This window comes from Talpa europaea, assembly GCF_964194135.1.
Source record: "Talpa europaea genome assembly, chromosome: 2".
Classification (NCBI taxonomy): Eukaryota; Metazoa; Chordata; class Mammalia; order Eulipotyphla; family Talpidae; genus Talpa; species Talpa europaea.
Genome location: NC_140068.1, coordinates 78,140,337 through 78,162,394, shown reverse-complemented (window position 1 = coordinate 78,162,394; position 22,058 = coordinate 78,140,337). Strand labels below are relative to the sequence as shown.

Sequence of the window (22,058 nt, the reverse complement as noted above, 5' to 3'; positions counted from 1 at the left end):
TACTGTGGTTTTGTTGTTTGTCCTTTTTTTTTTTTTTTTTTTTTTTAATAGACAGGTCTCCAGAGTTAAAATATTTGTTGGGTTTTTTTTGTGATGGACTTACCACATGATTAAAATTCTTTCTTTTTCTAGTTCTAGACCTCTCTCCCCCCACACACAATTAGAAATTGAATTTTATTGTATGCCATTAATATTCTATTAAGATTACTGCTGTAGTAAAAGTAAGCAGTTAGAGCAGTACACTCTGGGTTCAAGAAAAAAAGGAGTCATTAAAGACAATGATAAAACTAACTATAGATCACTCTTCTTAATTATCATTAGGCCTCAGGATTTCTAAGGAGTGTCAGTGATAAAATACTATTCTCAGGAAAAATTTTGCATTGATTGATAATGAAAACATTTCTGTTGTTCATGTTGTATTTTTATATAACATATGTAAACTTCAAATTAACACACTTATTATTTATCATTCTAATAAACATTGTATTCTATGGAAGTTAATGTGGAATACTGCTGGCTATTCAGTTGACTCCAGTACACATGGGAATTAAGATCAAAGTTCAATTCCACTTTTCTCTTTACTATCATTTAAGGTATCATTGTTTATAACAACTCTACTGCTTAAATGCAAGGATATATACAGTACTGCATGACCGAGAGAGGCACAAATAGCACCAGTTTGAAAAATTCCAAATCACTGTGAATTTCAGGTTTTACCAAATACAACAAACGTCTATTCTAAATTTTGTGATTAGGATATCTTAGCAGAAAATTTCCAAATATGAAAACTTTTCAAAGCGGTTAGATACACTTACAGAAATAAAGGTGGATGGTAATACAATATCAGCAGTGGTAAAACAGGATTTTTATGAATCGCTAACAAATTTATTCTTATATACAATAATTACTTTTATGTATATATGTGTATGTGTATATGAAATATATATGTATATGTATATATGTGTGTATATATGTACAATATATGTGCATGTGTATGTAAAACATGTATATATGGTATACAATATATGGGTGTACTTGTTGCTACATGTGAAAGAAACTTCTAAAAATTAAAATTGGTAAAAATAATTCTTTGTTCAATTAGAAGTGAAGAAAGATTGACAAATCTGGCCACACTGAAAAAAAAAATCTTGTTATACTGCTACTGACCATAAATATGAAATGATAGCTTTTAATGTAACCATTGACAAATTTGTAGAATGCTTGGAAATAGAAACCCCAATGTCATTTCTTTATATTTGACCAATATGATGGTATTGGTCAATATTTTTTATTTTCCTTTAAATAAAGGAAATTAATATAATATAAAAGTATCACTCCAGTGCCTCTTATCCTTTTAATTTTTATTTTGTTGACATACATATTTGCATATGTGGATGGATGAATGAATAAACAGATCACTCAATTAAAAAATATTATATTTCCTTTCTGGTTTTATTTTACATGATTCACCTCATGATTCTTATTGAAAATAATTTGTCATATAGAGGAGGTACGTGTTAAAATGATCTGAGTGTCTAATGTCCTAGGCATTGCATCAATTAAGATCATGTAATTTATTGAATTGACAGAAATCATCCTTTCATTTCCAGAATCAAACTCAATTGGTAAATGAATGACTTTAAAAATTACTCTTAATTTCAATTTGTAAGTATTTTAAAATGTTGCCTTTGGATTCTTGATTTTAATTTGCAAGCAAATTTAATTAAAGTTTCTGCCATGCAAAATAAAGACCTCTCTCTTTTTCCTACGCAAGTTATGCAATTTATAAAAAATTACTATGTAAACATTTCTTTAGCATTCTGGAACAGTTTAATGCTTTTCTGTTATTTTTTTTTCACTCCCTTCCCCCTTCCCCATGATGAATCACCAAAACTTGAAAAAAAAAGTTTTTTTTAATAATTATAATGCTGTTTACCTATTCATATTTCTCATTCCTGAGTCACCTCATTAAGATGTTCACCTTATTAGCATAGTTAATATAGTAATCTACAAAGGCATTAAATCTATCTTTATATGTCATGCCTTTTAATTTATTTGTGTTCTTCCTGTTTTGAGTACATTTAACAGAAGCTTGTTTATTACTTGCTCTTCCAAATTAACAGTTCATAGATGACTTAAGTCTGTTTTTTTTTTTTCCCTAATTCAGAAAATTGTTTTTACTGTGTTATTCTTTCAGCATTTAAAGGGGGGGGGGTTGTATTGAAATTAATATTTAACTTTCTACTTTACATTCTTTTATTTCTTTTATGCAAAAGTTCTGAAAGCTTGAATTTATCAAAAAGTACAATTTTGTCAAATACTCATATTTTAATCATTTTTCATATATGGTATTTTTTATTCCTTAAAGACATTCCTCTCAGTTTAGTCAAGAGATTTATTTTGAAAACAGAGCTAGCCAATATTTTATAAACATTTTCATTTCAAATATGGGATATAAAGTGTCTGCTTCTTTGTAATTCATTTTTACAAATAAAATATGCTATTGGTCCTGTGAATTTTGACGAAAACAGAATCCTATGACCACCACCCACATCAGGACACAGAATAGTTCAATCACTGTTCTGCAACCCCTAGGTATGCAATCACTTGCCTATGCTTAACCCCCATAGCAGACACTCATGTGTTCCCCAACTCTATAGTTGCTTCACCTAAAATTCATATAAATGAAATCATACAATATGTAGTACTTGGCATCTGGTATTTTACATTTAAAAATGTATTTTAGGTTAATATGTGTTTTTGCATGTATCAATAGAATTCCATGGAGTGAATATAACACTTCAACCATACAATCATGGAAGGATATTTAAGTTCTTTCAATTTCTGGAAAATTATGAACTGAACTTTTATAAACATTCATGTTCAGGTTTTTGTGTGAACTTTAGGTTTCATCTCTCTAGGGTAAATACCTAGACATTTCTGGGACACAAATGGCAAGTGTATGCTTATTATATTACAAACAGATAAAATATTTTCAAAGTGGTTGTAGTATTTTGCATCAATACCAGCAATCTGTGAGATCTTCAAATCTTTGCAAGCACTTTGTATAATGAGTCTTGTTTTTTCTTCCTTTTCCATTTTAGTAATTTTTATGATATTTAATAGTATCTTATTGTGATTTTAATCATAATTTCCCTAATGACTGATGATGATGGACTTGGCTTCTTGTGTTTATATGTACATAGTTATCCATAACTTCATATTATTTTTAATGCTTATACTATGTTTAAACATATACATATAATGCTTAAATTGTATATATCATCTAGTGATTTATTGAACATTCTAGAGTCTTCCCAAAAAATATATTCTCATATTCTCTAAATAATTTGATACAAGTTTTAAAGCACAATCCTTAAAATAAGTCAATTTAACTATTAACTGTATTACTCAAGCACATCATTGCTTATATTGGTGCATGTGCAAGCACAGGTACCTGCACACCATATTGTGCAGCTCTTTGTATGGTAAGTTTCATACTACAGCTTTTTTTCTATTAATTTTTACTTATAATATCTTTTTGTTTTATGACTTTTACTTTATTACTTTCCACATAAAGAGTTGGCAATGCTGGAACTTTGCTAAGTTTTATTTGGTTCATGATCACAGTGACTTGTTCTGTTCCATATCATTCATTTTTCCCTTGAATCCTAAATTTGCTAATAAAAAAAATCTAACCCCTGATTTTTTTCAGCTTTCCCGGTCCTGCTCTACCTTATTCTTTGATTCTGAATTTATCCAATTACTAGATTTTTCACTTCAGCTACTTTTGCAGTTAGCACATTATTAAACTTAAATTTGGATTTTTGTTACTTAAATGTCTTTTATAACAATACACTATAATAAAGTATCGAAACTTAAGACACTATGATTGAAAATTTGTAAAAGCTAAGAGAAGTTTATAAGATAATAAACATGTATAAAACAAAATATATTTTAGAGATGATATTTAGCCAAAAAATATGCATATATATGAGCATGCCTTGGTATTCTTCCATAACCTCAGATACAGCTATCAACCTAGAAGGCACTGATGAAAGTGGGTTGTAAATATCCCACATAAATGTCATCATTTACATATTTGCTGATGGTAAAAAGTGATTTCAAAACATATTAGGATTCTGTTATAAAAGCTTAGACTAAAAAAATCAAACAAGATTTGTGGGTAAATATCAGTAATTACTAGTCAATTAAAAATAATATGTACATTTACTTAGTATACTCTCCTGCCAATCCGAAAATGCCACCTTAGTTAGTACAATAAGGTACTTACTACACATCTGCTACACCCATTTTTCATAGGTGATGTGCATTTGCATGTTTTAGAAATAAATAATAAAAGATCATTTGGCTACAAGGTCACTTAGACGAAGCACATTTGTTCAGCTGATTTCAACTCAGACTGTAGCTCCTTGAAGACTATAAAGTCCATTATTCTTAATTTTTATTCCAGCAATTCATTTATAATTTTCTTTTGCGTAATTATTTCCAAAATGGACTCTAGGTGGAATTTTTACAAACCCATAAATATCTGGAATTTTTTTCAAACAACTATTATATACAAACGGCATTAGATATAAAGTTAGGTGTCAAAGTATAAAATTTTTTAAAGGTGAATATCAATAGTTATTAACTACCCATTCACAGAAGGAATTTCTAAGAATAAAGTGACCATGAAATATGGCAAATAGAAAAATGAGCAACATTGTCAATCTAGAACTTCCCAAAGAGAAAATATGAAAGTTCAATAAACATATGAAAGATCAATATTAGAAACACTAATTTAAGAATAATTTTTCATTACCAAGAAATATATCATATTTAATTCAGTTTTCAGTCTGATAAAATAAAAGTAGTATTTACGATTGGTGTAAGGGCCTTCCTGGTGCCCTAGGGGTTAAGTCTCAGCACTATCACCACAATGGCCTGAGATCCATCCCTGGCCAGGGAGCTAACCCACATAAGGCGTAGCAGACCACTCCTGTTTCACCTGCTGCTCCTCTTAGCAGTGTATTTCAGTCAGTCTGCCTGTTATGATCCCCACTCTGTCTCTGGTGAATCCTCTTACCCCCTGCACCTCTGGCCTACACTCCAGATCTTCTATCAAAAATAAAATGTAAAAAAAAGTATACAATTGGGGTAAACGGAAATTGAAAAAAAATTACTGAAATGTAGTTTAGTAATATTTTTCGGAAGACTAAAATGTATCATACCATTTGCTCTGATAATTCATTTTCAAAATGATCAGAAATTATCCAAAATGTTTATAGTATACAGAAAAATATCCATTGTGACAGAATATACATAGTAAAAGTGGAAAAATTATATACCAACTAAAAAAGTTAATGTAAGTATAATTAGTTTACTGAAATATTGTTATTAAATTATGCTCATAAGAGCAAATGAATTAACAAGGAATATGATATACAAAAAACTAAAAGTAAATACACAACTTTGCATAATATTGCTCAAGTCTATGGATAAGTACATTGAAAAAGGTATGGAAGGAAATATATAAAAGTATCTACAATGGTTGGGTTAGATAATAGAATTATAACTTTTTTCTGCCTCATATTAAATTTGCATATGAACTGACTATAGCATCAACAAATTAAATTATGCTCTGTTTGCCATATCTCCCAAATAGCTTTTATATAATAGTATTTCTCCCTGTTTCTCATATTGAATACCCTGTAATACGAGGGGCCATTATACTGTTAGGAGCATTCCAGAGTCCAAGGTGCAAAAGAAACAATGTCATCCATATACATTCACAATGCTCATTAGCATAATAAAGTTACTGAAAATTCTCATCTTGGAACTATAATAACCTGCTTAATTACTGTTTCTCTGCATAGTTTGAATTTACTTGACTACAAAATTTCAGATAACACCTCTTACAAAGATGTACAGGTGCTTTCAATGAAATACACTTTAGGAAATACTGACAATTTTGATTAAAAAAACATAAATGATAAAAACACCCAAGAGATTTAAATAACTATAATTAAGCATATATTATAATTTGTATATTAATGAAGCTAGTCAAATTAAAATTAAATATTTTTTTCCTAATCGTCAGTAATGACTTTATTATCTGACTTCCTAAGTACACTTCACTCTGAATAGTAAGAAACCAGATATTGAGATCCTTTTCACTTCTCCTTATGTTACAATCAGTCTAGATAGACTAAGAGGATAAATTACGTAAAGGGGGAAAGAGAAAGATAAAGAAAACAAAGTTTTTAAAAACAGCAGATAATATCCTAAAAACTCAGTTTTACTCTGCAGCTACCTCTTGGCCTGCTTTTCAAATCAGAGATTAGACCTCAGGCATTTAACTAAAATCTGACATATTAACAGTGATACCTACTTTTTTAAATTCCTTTTATGATTTCCCATGCATTGAGAGCTAAGGGGAGTTAAAACTGTCCTCGGGCCTCTCTGGTGGTGCAAGGGGTTAAACACAGCACTGTAAAGCTATTCACAGCCTCTATAGCATGAGTTCAATCCTGGGTGGGCTAGGGTGCTACCCCCATGGCGCAGCAAACCTCTCCTGCCTCACTCACTGCTCCATTCAGCATTATATTTGTCAGTCTCCCTGTTCTGTTTCCCACTCTGTCTCTGCACCCCTGCATCTCTGGTCTGTACCCCAGCCTTTGTATGCATAAATAAATAAATCTTTAAAAAAAAACTGAGTTATCCTCCAGTGCTTTATTATTTTCTTTTGAGAAATGTTGTTGTCCCAGAAGTTTTTTTAATTAATTATTTCTGTTCTACAGATATCTTATGAATTAAAGGCTAAGGCCTTGGGATAAATATTTTTCTAAAAGAAAATACTCCTTTCCTGTGTGTTAGTGGCACAGAGCATTTCTTTAAAAAATTAATTATCCCAAGGTCTTAACTTTTAATTTATAAGATACCTATAGAGCAGAAATAATATACTTAATTTTTGTGTGGTGAAAGGGTAATGAGTAAGCTATGTGAAAAGAAACAAACTTTACACCTGCAAGAGATGAGGGCTGCAGCTGCTACAAATGAAGAGTCCTTTAAATGTGGAGTGTTCAGTGTTATATGGAACACACAGATTTCAACCACTAACAAACGGGATGAAGCAGAGGCTATCTGCCAGAGTTTCTATTTGCAGCAACAGGATTTTTTAGCTTGTAGGCTATAGATGGTCCTGCTGCCCACACTTCCACTTTAGTATATTTCTCATGAGACTCCCTGGCCAATCCAAGACTGGGTCAGAAAATCATGAGCAAGGCACTCATATTTAGCTGCAGGCCAGCCCTGCTTGTGTGGCCCTCTATATTGGCCAGCAGATTGGCAGTTATCCAGCATCCCAATGAACTCCCTATTAATTTATTCCAATCTCCAACCACTGCATTTGAGGCCTATTACTGCTTGCAACTTTGATACTCTGCCTGTCTCCTATTTTGCCCAATGTTACTCCTGTTCATGCCAAGTCTCTTTCAAAGGTAGAATCAGCATAGAGCACCTTTCATCCCTTGTTACATCCCTTGTTACCGGTAAGGTCGCATGGCACAAGAGACAGTACCCTTGATGTCTGTAAAGTGCTTCTTTCCCTCTGTCTTATGATTTTGCATTTGCTTCCTTCCAATGGCCACAGAACCTCAGTCCTTCCCAAAGTCTTATGTAGGAGCTCAGCTCCACGGATAAGACTCTTGGTAAATTTGTCATTAGAGATATTTCCCAAAACTCAAAGCATTACTAATGAAGTAAAAATATTACAAATCCACCCCACAACATGTTGGCAAAATACACAGGCTTTATAAAGAGTTCAAACAATGCCCCATCAACAGTCTCTCAATGGCATTTATAGGGATAACATAGCATAGCAGTGAACAACTTGAACTCTAAATACAGTTCCTCTTCTTACAAAATGGAGGAATTTGGACAAACAACTTACTCTTTCAGGGTTTTACTTTCCTCATCTGTAAAATAGGCTCTTTTTGTGAGAATTAAATGAGTTAGCACTTGAAATGCTATAAGCACCCTGTCTTTTACTCATAAGCACAGAATACATGCTAGCTATAATAGTAAATTTCCAATAGAGCAGAAAACATTTTTTAATTCTACTTTAATTATTTAACTTTGATGATCTGATGTTTCATTGAAATGAAATGATTTTTAAACACCGATAACTGCGATGGTATATCACAGATCCATATTTTGCTGCAACACTCATTTCACAATCACAGCAAATTGTTAGTAAGAATAAATCAGTTCTACAACATAACACTTTTTCAACAATCAACTTGAAGCAATAATTGCCTGATGGCCTAATGTCCAGATGTGAGGCAATATATCAAAGAGGACTTTATACTAATTCTTACAATTCTGCTATTTTCCACATTATAAAATATGTCTCCATTGACTCTTATTATAACCTAATCCACATCACTTTCAATGTGTACAGTAACAAAGTAAACACTGAACACAACCTTATTAGCACACAAGTGAAGAAGTTAAGTTAGGGTCAGAGGTCAAGATCTGGACAGATCCAACAACTTAATTTTGAAAAACTGTAGGACCTTTTACCCTTATTTCCTGAGTCCAACACAAATAAATAATGAGTGGGTAAGCTACACTTATGCTTTGGAATGTGCAATAAGCATCCTGTGCAAAATGTTAAACTTTTTTTTTTTTTTAGCCACTTCCTTTAAAAATCACTGAAGCCTTCAAATCAGTAGAGTCCTGCAGGTATAAGAGGAAGTTTCTGACAGAGTCACCAAGCTATGTTAAATCTTGGCTCTATCTTTCTCCATGGCTTTTGAACTAAAAGTCGTCCTTTGGTTCTGTTTGCTGGTGACGGGAGTCTTGTATGCTTTGAATTTCTTTAAAGGGATTGAGGTTTAAAAAATATTTTCCCTATATGCAGGAGTTAATTCTGCCTGGTTATTTAAATAGCAAAAAAAAACATATTAGGGCCTCCATGGTGGCTCAAGGGGTTAAGACACAACCTATGAAGCTGTCTGCAGCCACAGCAGCACGAGTTCAATCCCCAAGCAGAGAAAAACCCACATGGCGCAGCCGACCTCTCCTGACTAGCCCGCTGCCCTCCTCAGCAGTGTATTTCAGTCGATCTGCCTGTTCTGTTCCCCGCTCTGTCTCTAGTGAATCCTCTCATCCCCACACTTCTGGCCTGTACTGCAGTTCTTGTATGCATAAATAAATAAATTTTTTGAAAATATTAGTTTAGTATGATTTCTTTAAAATAGTGTGATTTCTTTAAAATATGTGACATTAAGCAAAAAATTCTGGCACAAGAATCTTGCCCTGAGATCTTGGCTGGAAGTAGGCACAGGATTCAGCACTATGCCTCTCACAACAGTAGATAATTACTTTATATTTGTCAAATGACTGAATGAACCATCTACTTCAGTCTCTATAGACAGGCAATTGGGATATCGACTCCTTTAACTACTAGATGCCACAGTAATGTCGATGAAACCACACAGTACCCATAAAGTATAAAACATTGTTATCGTTCTTAAAAGATGCACTGATGTTTATATTTTTCGATTGGGTTACCAAGCTGAAAAGTAGTGACAAAGTACAGAAAATTTGTAGCCAAAGAATTCATGGTTCCAGTACTGACACTGTTACTTCTTAGGCATTGATAACTTTCGTAAGGTATTACCTTTGTTAAGCCTCAATTTTCATATCACTAAAATAGGAATAGAAAAATACTTATCTAACCGTAGTTGAGATAAAGATTAACTGTAACAATGTATACAAATTACTTAGTCCAGTGCCTGCCACAAGAATTATATTGTTGTTTTTGTTACTTTCATTACTACTGCTATAAATATACTATAATTAAAATCATATATACCTGAGACTGTGAAATACTTTATTTTTTTAAAGATTTATTTATTTATGCATAGAAGAACTGGGGAACAGGCCAGAGGTGCAGGGGGTGAGAGGATTCACCAGAGACAGAGTGGGGAACAGAACAGGCAGACTGATTGAAATACACTGCTGAGGGGAGCAGCAGGCTAGACAGGAGAGGTCTACTGGCCATATGAGTTAGCTCTGGGGATCAAACTAGTGCTGCAGAGGCTGCTGATAGCTTCAAGTGCTGTGCTTAACCCCTTGCACCACCAGGGAGGCCACATGTACTTCAAATGTATTACTTAAAGGCACAAAAAATTATAAAGTTATTTAATAACAAATTTATCACTTTGAGAAATTCTTTCTCAAAGTGAATAAGTATACACTAATAACCACTTTTGACATGGCAGTATAGAAGATAAAAATTTGAAATGTTGATTTGACTATGTCAATATGCATATTGGAATCCATATCATTTCAGAACTTTTACTCATTACAGTTGAAAATTAAGATCATTTACTGACTTCTCTTTCAGCATGAATAATGAAAAACAAGAAATTCCTATTTTACCACTCAAAATATTATATATCAAAATTCAATGCAGAGATTTTTATAATATGATTGGTAAAAATAAAAGATGCCTACAGTTAATGTGTAATTTTTATGTGCTTTTTTTTAGATCAAATGCATAAATTCTTATCTGGTTTCAAATTATAACAGAAAGGGCCCCCCCCGAGTGGCACAGGCAGTTGAGCACAGTGCTGTGAAACTGTCCACAGCCTCTGCAGCACAGGTTCAATGGTGGCCGGCCGGTGAGATACCCACATGTTACAGCAGACCTCTCCTGTCTCACCCACTGCTCCCCTCAGCAGTTTATTTCAGTCAGTCTGTCTGTTCTCTTCCCCTTCTCTGTCTCTGGTGAATCCTCTCACCCCCTGCACCTCTGGCCTGTACCCCAGTTCTTATATGCATGAATAAATCTTTAAAAAAATTTTTAAATATATAACAGAAAATAAAGTTAATAAAAATTTCTGTTATCTTAAACATAAAAAAGCCCAAAGAGTCTAGAAAATACTTAAGGCTGAATGGTGTCAAAGAGAAATAATATGATTCTAATGATACAAGTAGTAATGAGAATAGCTAAAAATTAGAAAATCATAAATTTAAACATAATTTGAGTTACAGACAGCTCCAGGAGTGAGAATTTGAAGAGAGCAACTTTCCTATTTAGAGTTCAGGAGTTTATTTACCAAGATTTTCATCATGAATCCACTTTTTTCAAAATTAAAACTAAAAGAAAACAAGTTGGCTTATGAACATAAGCATTAAAACTTGAAGACTATTTCCCCTTCTTTCAAAGGGTCTTTTAGAGTGTGCCTGTCTCTCTTCACAACCAAATATTTTCTAATTGTATTTTATTACTTTGGCCTGCAATCAGTTTCCCCTTCTCCATAATAAGCAAGGAAATGGAACAGGTAATACCTGGAACTAAAGTAAAACCATGGGGTTCATTCTAGGTATCTGACCAACGGGAATATGAAAAGCACTTTTCAGCAGTACATCCCCCAAAATGTTGGCTTTGGGTGCTCAAAGGGAAGCCCCACAGTCACCTGAAGACTGTGTTGGGACTGACCTTTTCCAGGACACACTGATGTTCGGGAACACACTCCATCAACAGTCCAACTTGCAGGCAGAGCCAGTGAAATTCAAGGGTTCATTTTCTTTTGGATTGAGAAAATGTCATGCTCATAGTGTTTCACAATCTCAGCAAGGCTTTTCTATGACAAAATCTAATGAACTGGCTGCAGAGCTTCTCTAACATTTGGACTCCATAGATTTAACTCTAGAAGTGTTTACATGTCTAGGACTATAAATGAGTACTTTTCTCATGTAGGCATAAAGGCCTACAATCTTACCTTATTAAGTCCTAACTAGAATGTTGCATCACAATGTCCACTTTCTAGATAAAGAAACTGTTCCAGTGAAGTGGAATAGTTTGCTGGAAGTTATGCAGCTGGATGCAAAGCTGGTGTTCAAGTCAAACTGACTGCAGGGCTTTTCTACTCAAACGCTACTGAGAGTTAAGAACCAAATAGCTGTGAAGCTGCCCCCGCAGCCTCTGCAGCATGAGTTCACTCCCCAGCCAGGGAGCTACCCACATGGTGCTGCAGACCTCTCCTGACTCGCCCGCTGCTCCCCTCAGCAGTGTATATTAGTCTATCTGCCTGTTCTGTTCCCCACTCTGTCTCTGGTGAGTCCACTCACCTCTGGCCTGTACCCCAGTTCTTGTATGCATAAATAAATAAATCTTCAAAAAAAAAAAAACCAAACAAATAATCTCTCCTCACTCTAAGCAAAGAAAATGGCCACAAAACATTAAGCATAAGCCTATTTAATTGATAACCACTAAATATTCAATGTCTGTATCAAGGTTACTTGGATAGGAACTGACACAATTTTCAAGTCGAACTCTCTCTTTCTCTGCTTTTGATAAAAAGAGCAATAAAAATCTGTTTAAAACTGCCATCCTTAGCATCTTGGAAAGTGAATATAGAAAATACTTGAGAGAGCTGTTCAACTCAGTGCTTGTCTGTGATTAAAAGGCAGGGGGATGAATATGGCCTCAATGCTCAGTGGTTGGTTATTTATGAGAACTGAGTAACAGACATACCTGCTCTTCCACTAAATTCTGCCTCTGGGAGTCACAGAAATTCTGCCACAGATGAGTAAAGGTAGTAAAAAGAAAGACAATAGTCCCAATTTACCTCATCCTATTTTTTGTGCCAGCAACATTAACTGTAGAGAATAGCGTATGATTCCACTCAGAGTTCAAAAAGTTTTCACATATAGGCATGCATCATTTTAAGAAGAATGACAAAGGAGTTCAGACTAAATAGAAGAAAAAATACATTGCTACTCATATTTGCTCAACATATTTGCAAATACTCTGTTGCTTTCTATTTTGAATGTTTAGACTGATAATTGCAGGCTACTATTTGTACTGAGAGTGTGATTTCTGCACTTTATGTGTTTAATTTCAATTTGCTAGAAACCAGATTTAATATATCAAATGAAATGAATGATCCATATACAATTTAAGCATATTTTTCAGCACACCAGGCTTGGAGTTTTCACTTTCTTTCACTAAATTGTTAACTAATAAACTTTCTTACCAAATTATGATTATCTTTTGAATTTTACCATAAATTATGACAAAGGTTAACAAATACATGAATAACTTGCACAGAAATTGAAGTGATTCTAGAATTCTTGTTGACTAACCACCCAATATTTATCCCTCTGTGCCAAATATCTTCATTTTGTACCTCAATATTCACTCTTCACATTTCTCTACTTTCTGCATCGAGTCTGACTTGCGTGATTTATCCCAACAAACTGTGATCCTCTGGCTTTCAGTGAGGATCAGATAATGGAAATGTGATAGAAATACATGGTCTGGGTACTTAATCCTTGGTCTCCCTTCCTACTGACAGGGGTTGGCTTTCTGGCATTTCTCTCCCAAGGCCACCATTGCTGTCAGCGTACCTTCCCCAGAGAGCTCTCCTCTGAGTTTTCTGATAACTGTTTCCTGACCAGGAGTAGTAAAGACTCCCTCACTGATCCAGATGCCGCAATATCCCCTGCTTTGCAAAATAGCCCTGCATATCTTATAAGGGCATTAATTAAACTCTCCTCAAATGATTCAATTTGAGGGGCCTCCCCGGTGGTGCAGCAGGTTGAGCACTGCGCTGTCGAGCTGTCCTCAGCCTCTGCAACATGGGTTCAATTCCCAGCTGGCCAGGGAGATTCCCACATGGCGTGGCAGACCTCTCCTGTCTCGCCCGCTGCTCCCCTCAGCAGTGGTTTCTGTCTGTCTGCCTGTTCTGGCTCCCCGCTCTGTCTCTGGTGAATCCTCTCACCCTCCTGTGCCTCTGACCTGTACCCTAGTTCTTGTATAAAAATAAATAGATCTTTTAAAAAAAAAGATTCAGTTTGAGCATGTTGATGATTATACATCTCTGAGTTCATAAAAGGATGAATAGGATGTGCTTCCTGCCATCATAACATGTCATCAGACATACAGGGGCAGCTTCGTGGTCATGTGACCCATGCAGTGACACAGGGCCTGTACTCACAAGAGCCCCACACTTGGTCTAATACTCTGCTGCCATCACCTTGGAATATTTAATAAATTTTGAGCAAGAGACTCCACATTTTCATTTTGCATCGGGTTCCACAAATTATTAAGCAGCTCCTGCAAATACAACTCATCTGTTGGATACACATGTAAGTCTAATAACAGTAATAGACATCTGTTGAGTTCTCATAATATTCCAAATACTGTTCTTAAAAGTGTGTGCCATGAACTCATTTAATCTTTTCAACACCACTGAGGAATATGCTATTATCATCTACACATTCATAAAAGGAACCAGAGTCAGAGAGAATTTACGTAACTTGCCCTAACTCATACTACTAGAACGCATAGAATAAGGGATTCCAAAGCAGGCATTTGGTCTTTGTGTTACTCTCTTCTGTCATGGAGGCGCAAAAAGGAAAGCAATTAGGCTTGATGTGTAATTATACCTTAAAACCACATTAGTGGTGATATCGCATGAACTTATGAGTATGGAAATGACTGTGTCTTCTATTAAGGGAAGCTGATCACAAAGTTGTAATGGGACAAAAAGACGGTGCACAAGAAATAATATTCAATTTCTCATATGACAGCATAGAATAAGGGACTTTGTAAATATTAATAATTTATTTTGATGTGTCTCATAGTCTTGAATAAAATCTAAATGACCTTTTCAACTATTTTCTTTATTCCTAACAATCCCAGGAAACATGTTAAACAAGAACAATAAAAGTTATTTAATTCCACAAAGAAATTACTATGATAAATAATTTAACTATATTCAGTCACTTCTAAATTAGAGTTGCTTCTTTTAATAAAGGGACTGACACTACATTGCTTTGAAAAGAGAAAGGACACAACTTTATGAAGACAGGGATCCTCAACACCTTAGAAATTACAAAATAGCACTTAACCCTAGTTAATTTCTATAGCATTGAAACTATTTACCATTATGCAAAGTTTTGGTTTCTAAACGTATGTAAAGTTTATGTAATTCCTGCCTTGTAAGTAGGTAGAAGGTATACACTCTTTGGTGATAGAGGTTTGTTCTTGTTTTCTTTTAATTAAATATTCCTCTTTCTTGATGTACTAATGATATTTTTATCATTTTAAACTTTCTACATTTTAATAGTTTTTGTTCCTACTTTTCTAGATTATAATTTTTACCACAACCATTTAGACAAAGCTCATTTATATGAGGGTTTATTACTTGGTTATGTGGACTCTTGCAAATATCTGAAAAAGGTAGGTGAACACTCACGATTATTTTCATCTTAGTGTCATAATGTTAAGATCCATGACTAGAGCTTGCACACCCCAATCTGACATCAAAATCACAACAGATTCTTTTTCCCTCCCAATAAATGAGCCAGTTGTAGGGCTCACTGGTATGTTTTAAAGACTATCTTAGCCAAGGGTACTATTTTAAGAGATGAGCAAATGGGGAAACCCCACCGCCCAGCCAATAAAATATGAACTTAAGGTGCAAAGAAGCACTCATAAATATTACTTAGAACAAGGACTTCATTGTTTCACTCCAACCCTTTCAGTGGCTCCTCTGATCTCAACCCCTCTCTGTGCGTCAGGGAAGCCTCTTCCTTTAACCTGTGGTTTTTTCAAGCTGAGCTACTACATTATTTATGACTGTAAATGTGAGTAGCCCGTCTGTATGCTCCTTGTACACACACACTGAGAGTCCACTCCCTTTTCCCCACTTCGGTATTTTAGTGTGTAAGGATGAAAGGCTTTCCCCCCTGGAGCTGATGTGGTTGGGGATGTTGAATTAGCTGCTGTGTCAGTGTGAGGTAGACTGAGGATTTCCCAACACATCTTCCACCTGCACAACCTCAAAACTAGTCTCTGATGTCCCATTTAATTCATTTTCCTTCTACCAAGGGCTTTGCAGAAAATATTTTCTTTCTGTCTCTTCCTCATTGTTCTCTGCCTCCAACTGTTACTCTTCATCTCTTTATCCTCTCTCATCATCTCTTTTCCACTTAAAAAGGAAAACACTTTCTTCGCAGAGGTGACATGAGTATTAAAAACAATATAAGTGAAAGCTTTTTATAAACTAAAAGAGAATTGCATTTTTGATTAGCCCTGTTTTTGCTCAATTTTGCATTTTTTCTTTCCCTTAAACTTCCCTTTTAAATTTTAATTATGTTATAAAAAAGTAAAGGCAAAAGACAATTAAACTCTGTCAATAGGATCCTCTGGGAGAGGTGAAGAAGCAAAGAAGAAAGGGATGGTGAGGAAAGAATTACAGGGGATGGCAACAGCCAGAGCAGCTCTGATGCCCTGGGGAGCTTTTCTCCTGATGGGTGGAGACTGCAATTGGCACATCATAACCTTTTCCTTCTCTACTAGAGGGAAAACAGGAGACTGTACCTAAATGATCAAGCTGTAACTAATTGATTTTCAGCTAATCTAAGCCTCTGGCTATGAAGAAATGCTCACCAAAGGCAGACCCCAGGAAGGGTGGGGGCAGTAAGGAGAAGGGTGCCAAGAGAGCCTGGGGCTAGAAAGACCATGGAACTAAAGAGGAAAGGCCAAAAAATGTGGGGTGGGGGGAGAGGCAAAGAGAGAGGGAGGCTGTATTTTAAATAAATGCAATGAAAGGGAAAGAGCTGGAGATGGTGAGTGAGGCAGTCCCAAGCGTGTATTATCATACCTTCTTATTTCCAACTGTCACTTCTTACTAAACTTTTAAAACTGTCTAGTTGTGAGGGATCTTTGAGATGTGCCAAAATCTTTTAATTAAACCATGACAATAACTACCTTTGTGGCCATGGCCATCATTTGATAATAAAATAGCCTGAAAGGAAAACAAGAATCCCTTTGGTCAATTTATGAAAGACAAAGGCTGTTGAAGACGAGAGATAAAATTCTCCACTCTCAGAACTCTTCTCTTCAAAGGTTAAACGTTTCAAGCAATGTTGTTTTACCCAATATTAGCATTTGTGTTTCCAGACATAATCCATGAATATTATCATGGCTTTTAATCATCTTTCCTCCCATTCCATCCCCTCTACTCTCCCAAAAAGAAAAAGAAGAAAATTGTGGATGTGTTTATGGGTGTGTTTATGTTACAGAAGTGTTAATAACCTTGTTGGAGAGACTACATAGATAGGCATCTTTAGGCAGGTCTGTATATAAATTCCTCTCCACTGGGCACTTTGAGTCCGCCAAAAATAATAACAAATATCATTGATGTCTTTCAAATCTTTCAACTGAGGACACAAGCATTTTTTTTATTCCCAGCACCAGGAGAGTTTAATAACTTGGCCAAGTAAGAGGAGAAAAGTTTAAAGTTTTGAGAGCGTTTTTTACCTATTTCATATTTAAAATGCTAAATATGATTTTATAAAATATGAAAAAGCATCACATGTATATGCTTTTATGCTTGAGAAATACATATTCTTAAAATATATCTAAGTATTTGACTCCAAACCATCCAATGAGCAAGTCAAAAACCATTAATAGACCCAAAGTTCATTTTTATCAGAGAAATACATGCAGAAAAAGAATAGTCTAAAAGTTCTAGTGTTGACTGGTTTTTGTAATTTCCTCTAAAATAGCTCCAATGTTACATCATTTTAATTATATCACCAAGTAATCAAATAAAAGTGGACTTCAAACTAAAAGATTTCAGGAATGCACTGTATGTTTGTCTTTATATAAATAGGAAATATACTTACATATTGCAAGCAAATTATTTAACTATTTCTTTCATTTTTAAAGGCATTTGATACATAAACTAACCCTTAACACTTTTGAAAAAGTAATGGTTATGAAGAAAAAAATTACCAGAACAGCGCTGTTACTAACAAAAAAATGTGGTATTATCTCACAAAAATTCTATGATAGACAACAAAATTAAGGACAAAACAGAGAAATCAACCTGGGAAAGCTAGATACTATGAGGATGACAAAAGCTGGCCCCAGAATAATGAATACAACCAAGTAGAAAGTTACTCTTCACACAATTATTTGTTTCTTCAAAGAGAAAAAAAATCAATAAAATAATTAGAGATCAAGACTGATGTGTCTGCTTTCATAGTGATTTACAGTGACCTTAAGGCAATTAATTTGTATTTTATATTCTCTTTCAATAAATTCCAATTATCACTGATGAAGGTAAAATTCATTTCGATCAAATCTTAATACCTCTCATAGCATTGCACCAACATTCTGACATCATCAAGCAAGGAGGATTAAATTTTAAAAGTTAAGGGTTTTTTTATTATTAAAGAACTACACTACCAAAAAAAGATCATTTCATTTGAAAATTTATACACACACACACACACACACACCCATATATATATGATTCAGTTTCAATTGTTTCCTCTTGATGATCAAAACTTCTCTGGAAAAATGACTTCCTGAATGAAATTGTAGAAAATCCACTATCTCATTCGAAAATGACAAATGCAAACTTTAATAAAAAGGATGCTAGTAGATCCTTTTTATGTAATTCATCTTATAGAAAATGTCAGCAGATTCTTTTCACATATTTAAATATCCAGGTGATTTCCACAATACAAATCCCTTGCCTATTGCTAATTTGATCATTTGCCCTTGGTCCTTACGAAATACATCTTTTAAGACACTAAAAAAAAAAAAAAAAGAAAAATACAATCCGATGAGTCTTAACAGAACTTGAAACAAGTTGCAAATATTTGTTAAGGATGACAATTAAGGTACATGGATATTCTTAGTGCAGTTAATAATGGCATTATACTTCTACCTTTTTAAAAGTATTCTTTCACCTATTTCATTATGGAAGAAGTACAGAAGTTAAAGCCTCTTACTAGGTAGTGATTGGTTGCAAGATTTTCATATGTTAAGGAACATGAGCTAAGAATAATAAAATAAAATTGTGGTTCAATTTTCCTCAGAGACTGGCAGGAAAAACTCAGTATCAGAGTCAATTTGTCAGTAATTTCTTGTGAGACATATAGCTTAGAACAATTTTAAAAAGAAAAGAGATTATAATTTATTATTGAGAATAAATCACTACAGCAGTGCAGCATAATAAAAAGAAATAAATATTTTCTTAATTTCCAATATCCAATATTGTTTCTCTAGAGTAAAATGAATAATTGTATTTCATGGTATAGTTATAAAACTGCTTTGCTATTATAATCTAAACAATATAACCAAAATGTCATTGATTTAATTGAAATAGATGTATTTTTTAAAGATAAAAACAGTTCTAGAAATCACTACATAGAAGTTCACTATTGTTTTTATTATTTTATGTAGATTTATAAAATTTAATTATGTACAGTTTCAAAAGCATACTTCATTCTTTTTTAAAAAACAAATACTCTTGTGTACTATCAAAACATTCAATTATAATAAAAGCTATTACTAGGACAGATGCCAGTCTAAGTTATTATTTTTTAAAACATACATCATAACATTTTTCTCTGGAAGATCACAGAAAACTTGGACTGATTTTTTTCAGTGATTTTTTTATGAATATGTGAATCTTTTTTTAATTAAAATACGGACACTGATATAAATTACTGAATAATACTTTAGAAACTACTACAGGGTAAAATGTACCATACGTCACATTTGCAAGACACTTACGTTAGAGAAAAGTACAAAGTAATTTAGAATTAAGCTATATTCTAATGGCTTAAAAGTTCCAAGTGAAACCTGTAATTTATATATAGAATAAAAGGCCTCCAAGACACCTGATTAGGGCAACCAGGGATGACTTACAAAACTTAATAATGAGAACTTTGTCTCTAGCAACATGAAACATATGATTTATTAATCACCTTATCCTTCATGCTAGGATTGCAAATGAGCAGACAATATTAAGCACTATATATTATAGTAACATCCATGTTTTATTAGAACTTGTTGCTAGACTTTTCAAAGAATATTTTCTTTGAGATATTATATAAGGAAGTTTTTAACTAAGTGTATAATAATTTATGTCAATTTTTAAAGACAAAGCAGACTATTTTTAAAACAAAAATTTGAAAGTTCTTACAGTAAAATGTTCTCAATTCTTTTAAGTTTACATTTGTTGATAAAATTAGCAGTCTTCAAAAATAAATTATGTTTTCCCTTTAATGTCTCAAGATAGTAAATTTTCACCTTCAGTCCTACTAAAATATTTAAAGAAAATTACAGCCCTCATAAAATCATTTTAAATTGGTAAACTTATTACAATGAGATGAAATACTGGACACTAATTTAACACTTGATATTGTCAATATTTAAAGACTACATGAAAGTTGCAGGATTGACTAAAGCATAATTTTAAAATTCATTTTCTATTGATGTTGCCAATTAAAGAATTTGTCAATTAATTTTTTAATCTCAACTAAAAAGGAAAATTTTGTATCTATAAAGACCATCAAATCTTATTTTACAGTTCTCTTGCATGTGAAAAAGTATAAATAGGTATGAATTATATTATTACAGTTAAATACTCAATTGAAATCTTTTCTAAAATAATTTTACAAAATTTCAATCTCTCTCCATGAAATTCTGATAGAAGTCTTTTGCAACATTACTTAATCTTAACTTGTCATTAATATTTTCATAGCAGTGAACTCCTCTGAGTTTTTAAGTAGTATATATACTTATATGTTTTTAGGTTACTGACAAAAAAATAGTTCAGAATGTCACTTTTACTTTCCCATCTAAAAATACCTGCTTCTCTTTTATTATTAATATTTTTGCCTATAGTATAGTTATTCTCACGAGTTTTACTTTTTAAAATTACTGCCTTTTTATTCACATATTTAAGCAAGGTTGAAATTTTAACAAGATCTGAGAAAACCCACTTTACCCAAACCATAAGTGTTTAATTTTAGTTTTTTGTATGCATATATATGTTATATATATATACACACACACACACACACACACACACACACATATAGTCTAAGGCAAAATCTTACATCAGTGAAAGAAAGAAAACAGAAGCTGGAGAGTAGAGTTATAGAAAACGACTTTAAATAAACACGACCACCTACCAGGCAGCTACTTTACCATTAGGAAAGCCTCCACTTTGGAGTCACGTAGATTAACAAATAAATGAACAACATACCTAAATTGACAAAGCTCATGACCATGTCAGCATCATTCAGAAAGTTGGTATCATGTAGGCTGGCAAGAGGAGGACTCTGGGTGGTCAGGGGAGCCGTTCGAGATAACTGTATGCGACGAGGATAGCCATTGGGAGAGGCTGGGTATCCCTTTCTTGCCCCTCTTGTTTCTCCTGCCAGTGATGCCCTCACCGAATACTCCGACTCTTCGGGATTTTCTTCATTGGCCATGGCGTTGTACAGGTCCAGCATAAAGAGGGGTGCTGAGGATGCTTGTTTTCCAGGTGAAAATGGTCTGGGTCTGTGAGGTAAACCCAAGATAGAGAGAATTTCCCTCTGTATTTCCCGTCTTTCATGGTTCCGTAGTCTTCTATAAATAAAACTGGAGTGAACATGATTGTCTCCCAAACCTCCTTTTGCATAACCCACTAGAACCCAGCAGCTCCAGAGGAAACCCACAATACCCCTAAGTAAAAATACAGTCAGAGGCATTTTTGTCCAAAAGCAAAAGTTGATATTTTTAGTCCTTCTTGTTCTCTTAAAAAAAAAAAATCTAAGTTGCAAGGAGGTACAATTTCCCAGTAGCTGAAAAAATAAATTCACCTATTCTTCATGACAGTGACAGTTCTGAACACAACATCCTTACTGTTTTTCCTGCCCTATTTTAAATATTTTGGAATGTGTCAAGAGTAGTTATTTCTAAGAAAGCCGAAACTCGGATTTCCACTTATCCACAGTTGTTAAGAGTTTTTGCTGCATTGATGTAGCAGAAGACGTCTAATATTATTTGATCAGATGACCTATGCATTCCTATATGAATTTATGACAATCAGGCCTTTGGTATCTGAATGAACAAAAGTTGATCTTCTGAGAAACTGTAGATCCCAAAGTTATCTTCACTTGCTCTTGAGTTCTTCTCAACCCTTGAGCTCCTTCCAAGACAAATCCTGATTTCTGAA

General features: G+C 33.8%; 1 protein-coding gene across 2 annotated transcripts in view; it reads right to left on the bottom strand.

The window, feature by feature from the left end:
* The window catches only part of BMP5 (bone morphogenetic protein 5), a gene marked incomplete at its 3' end in the record, with an annotated part of 108,278 nt that extends 86,460 nt beyond the window's left edge, over positions 1 to 21,818 (bottom strand). For both annotated transcript variants that reach the window (XM_084256936.1, XM_084256937.1), the window contains exon 1: positions 21,102 to 21,818. In XM_084256936.1, the coding sequence (XP_084113062.1) occupies positions 21,102 to 21,591 (490 nt within the window). In that variant the 5' untranslated portion in view covers positions 21,592 to 21,818. The remainder of the gene's footprint in view (positions 1 to 21,101) is intronic.
* Positions 21,819 to 22,058: the final 240 nt, after the last annotated feature.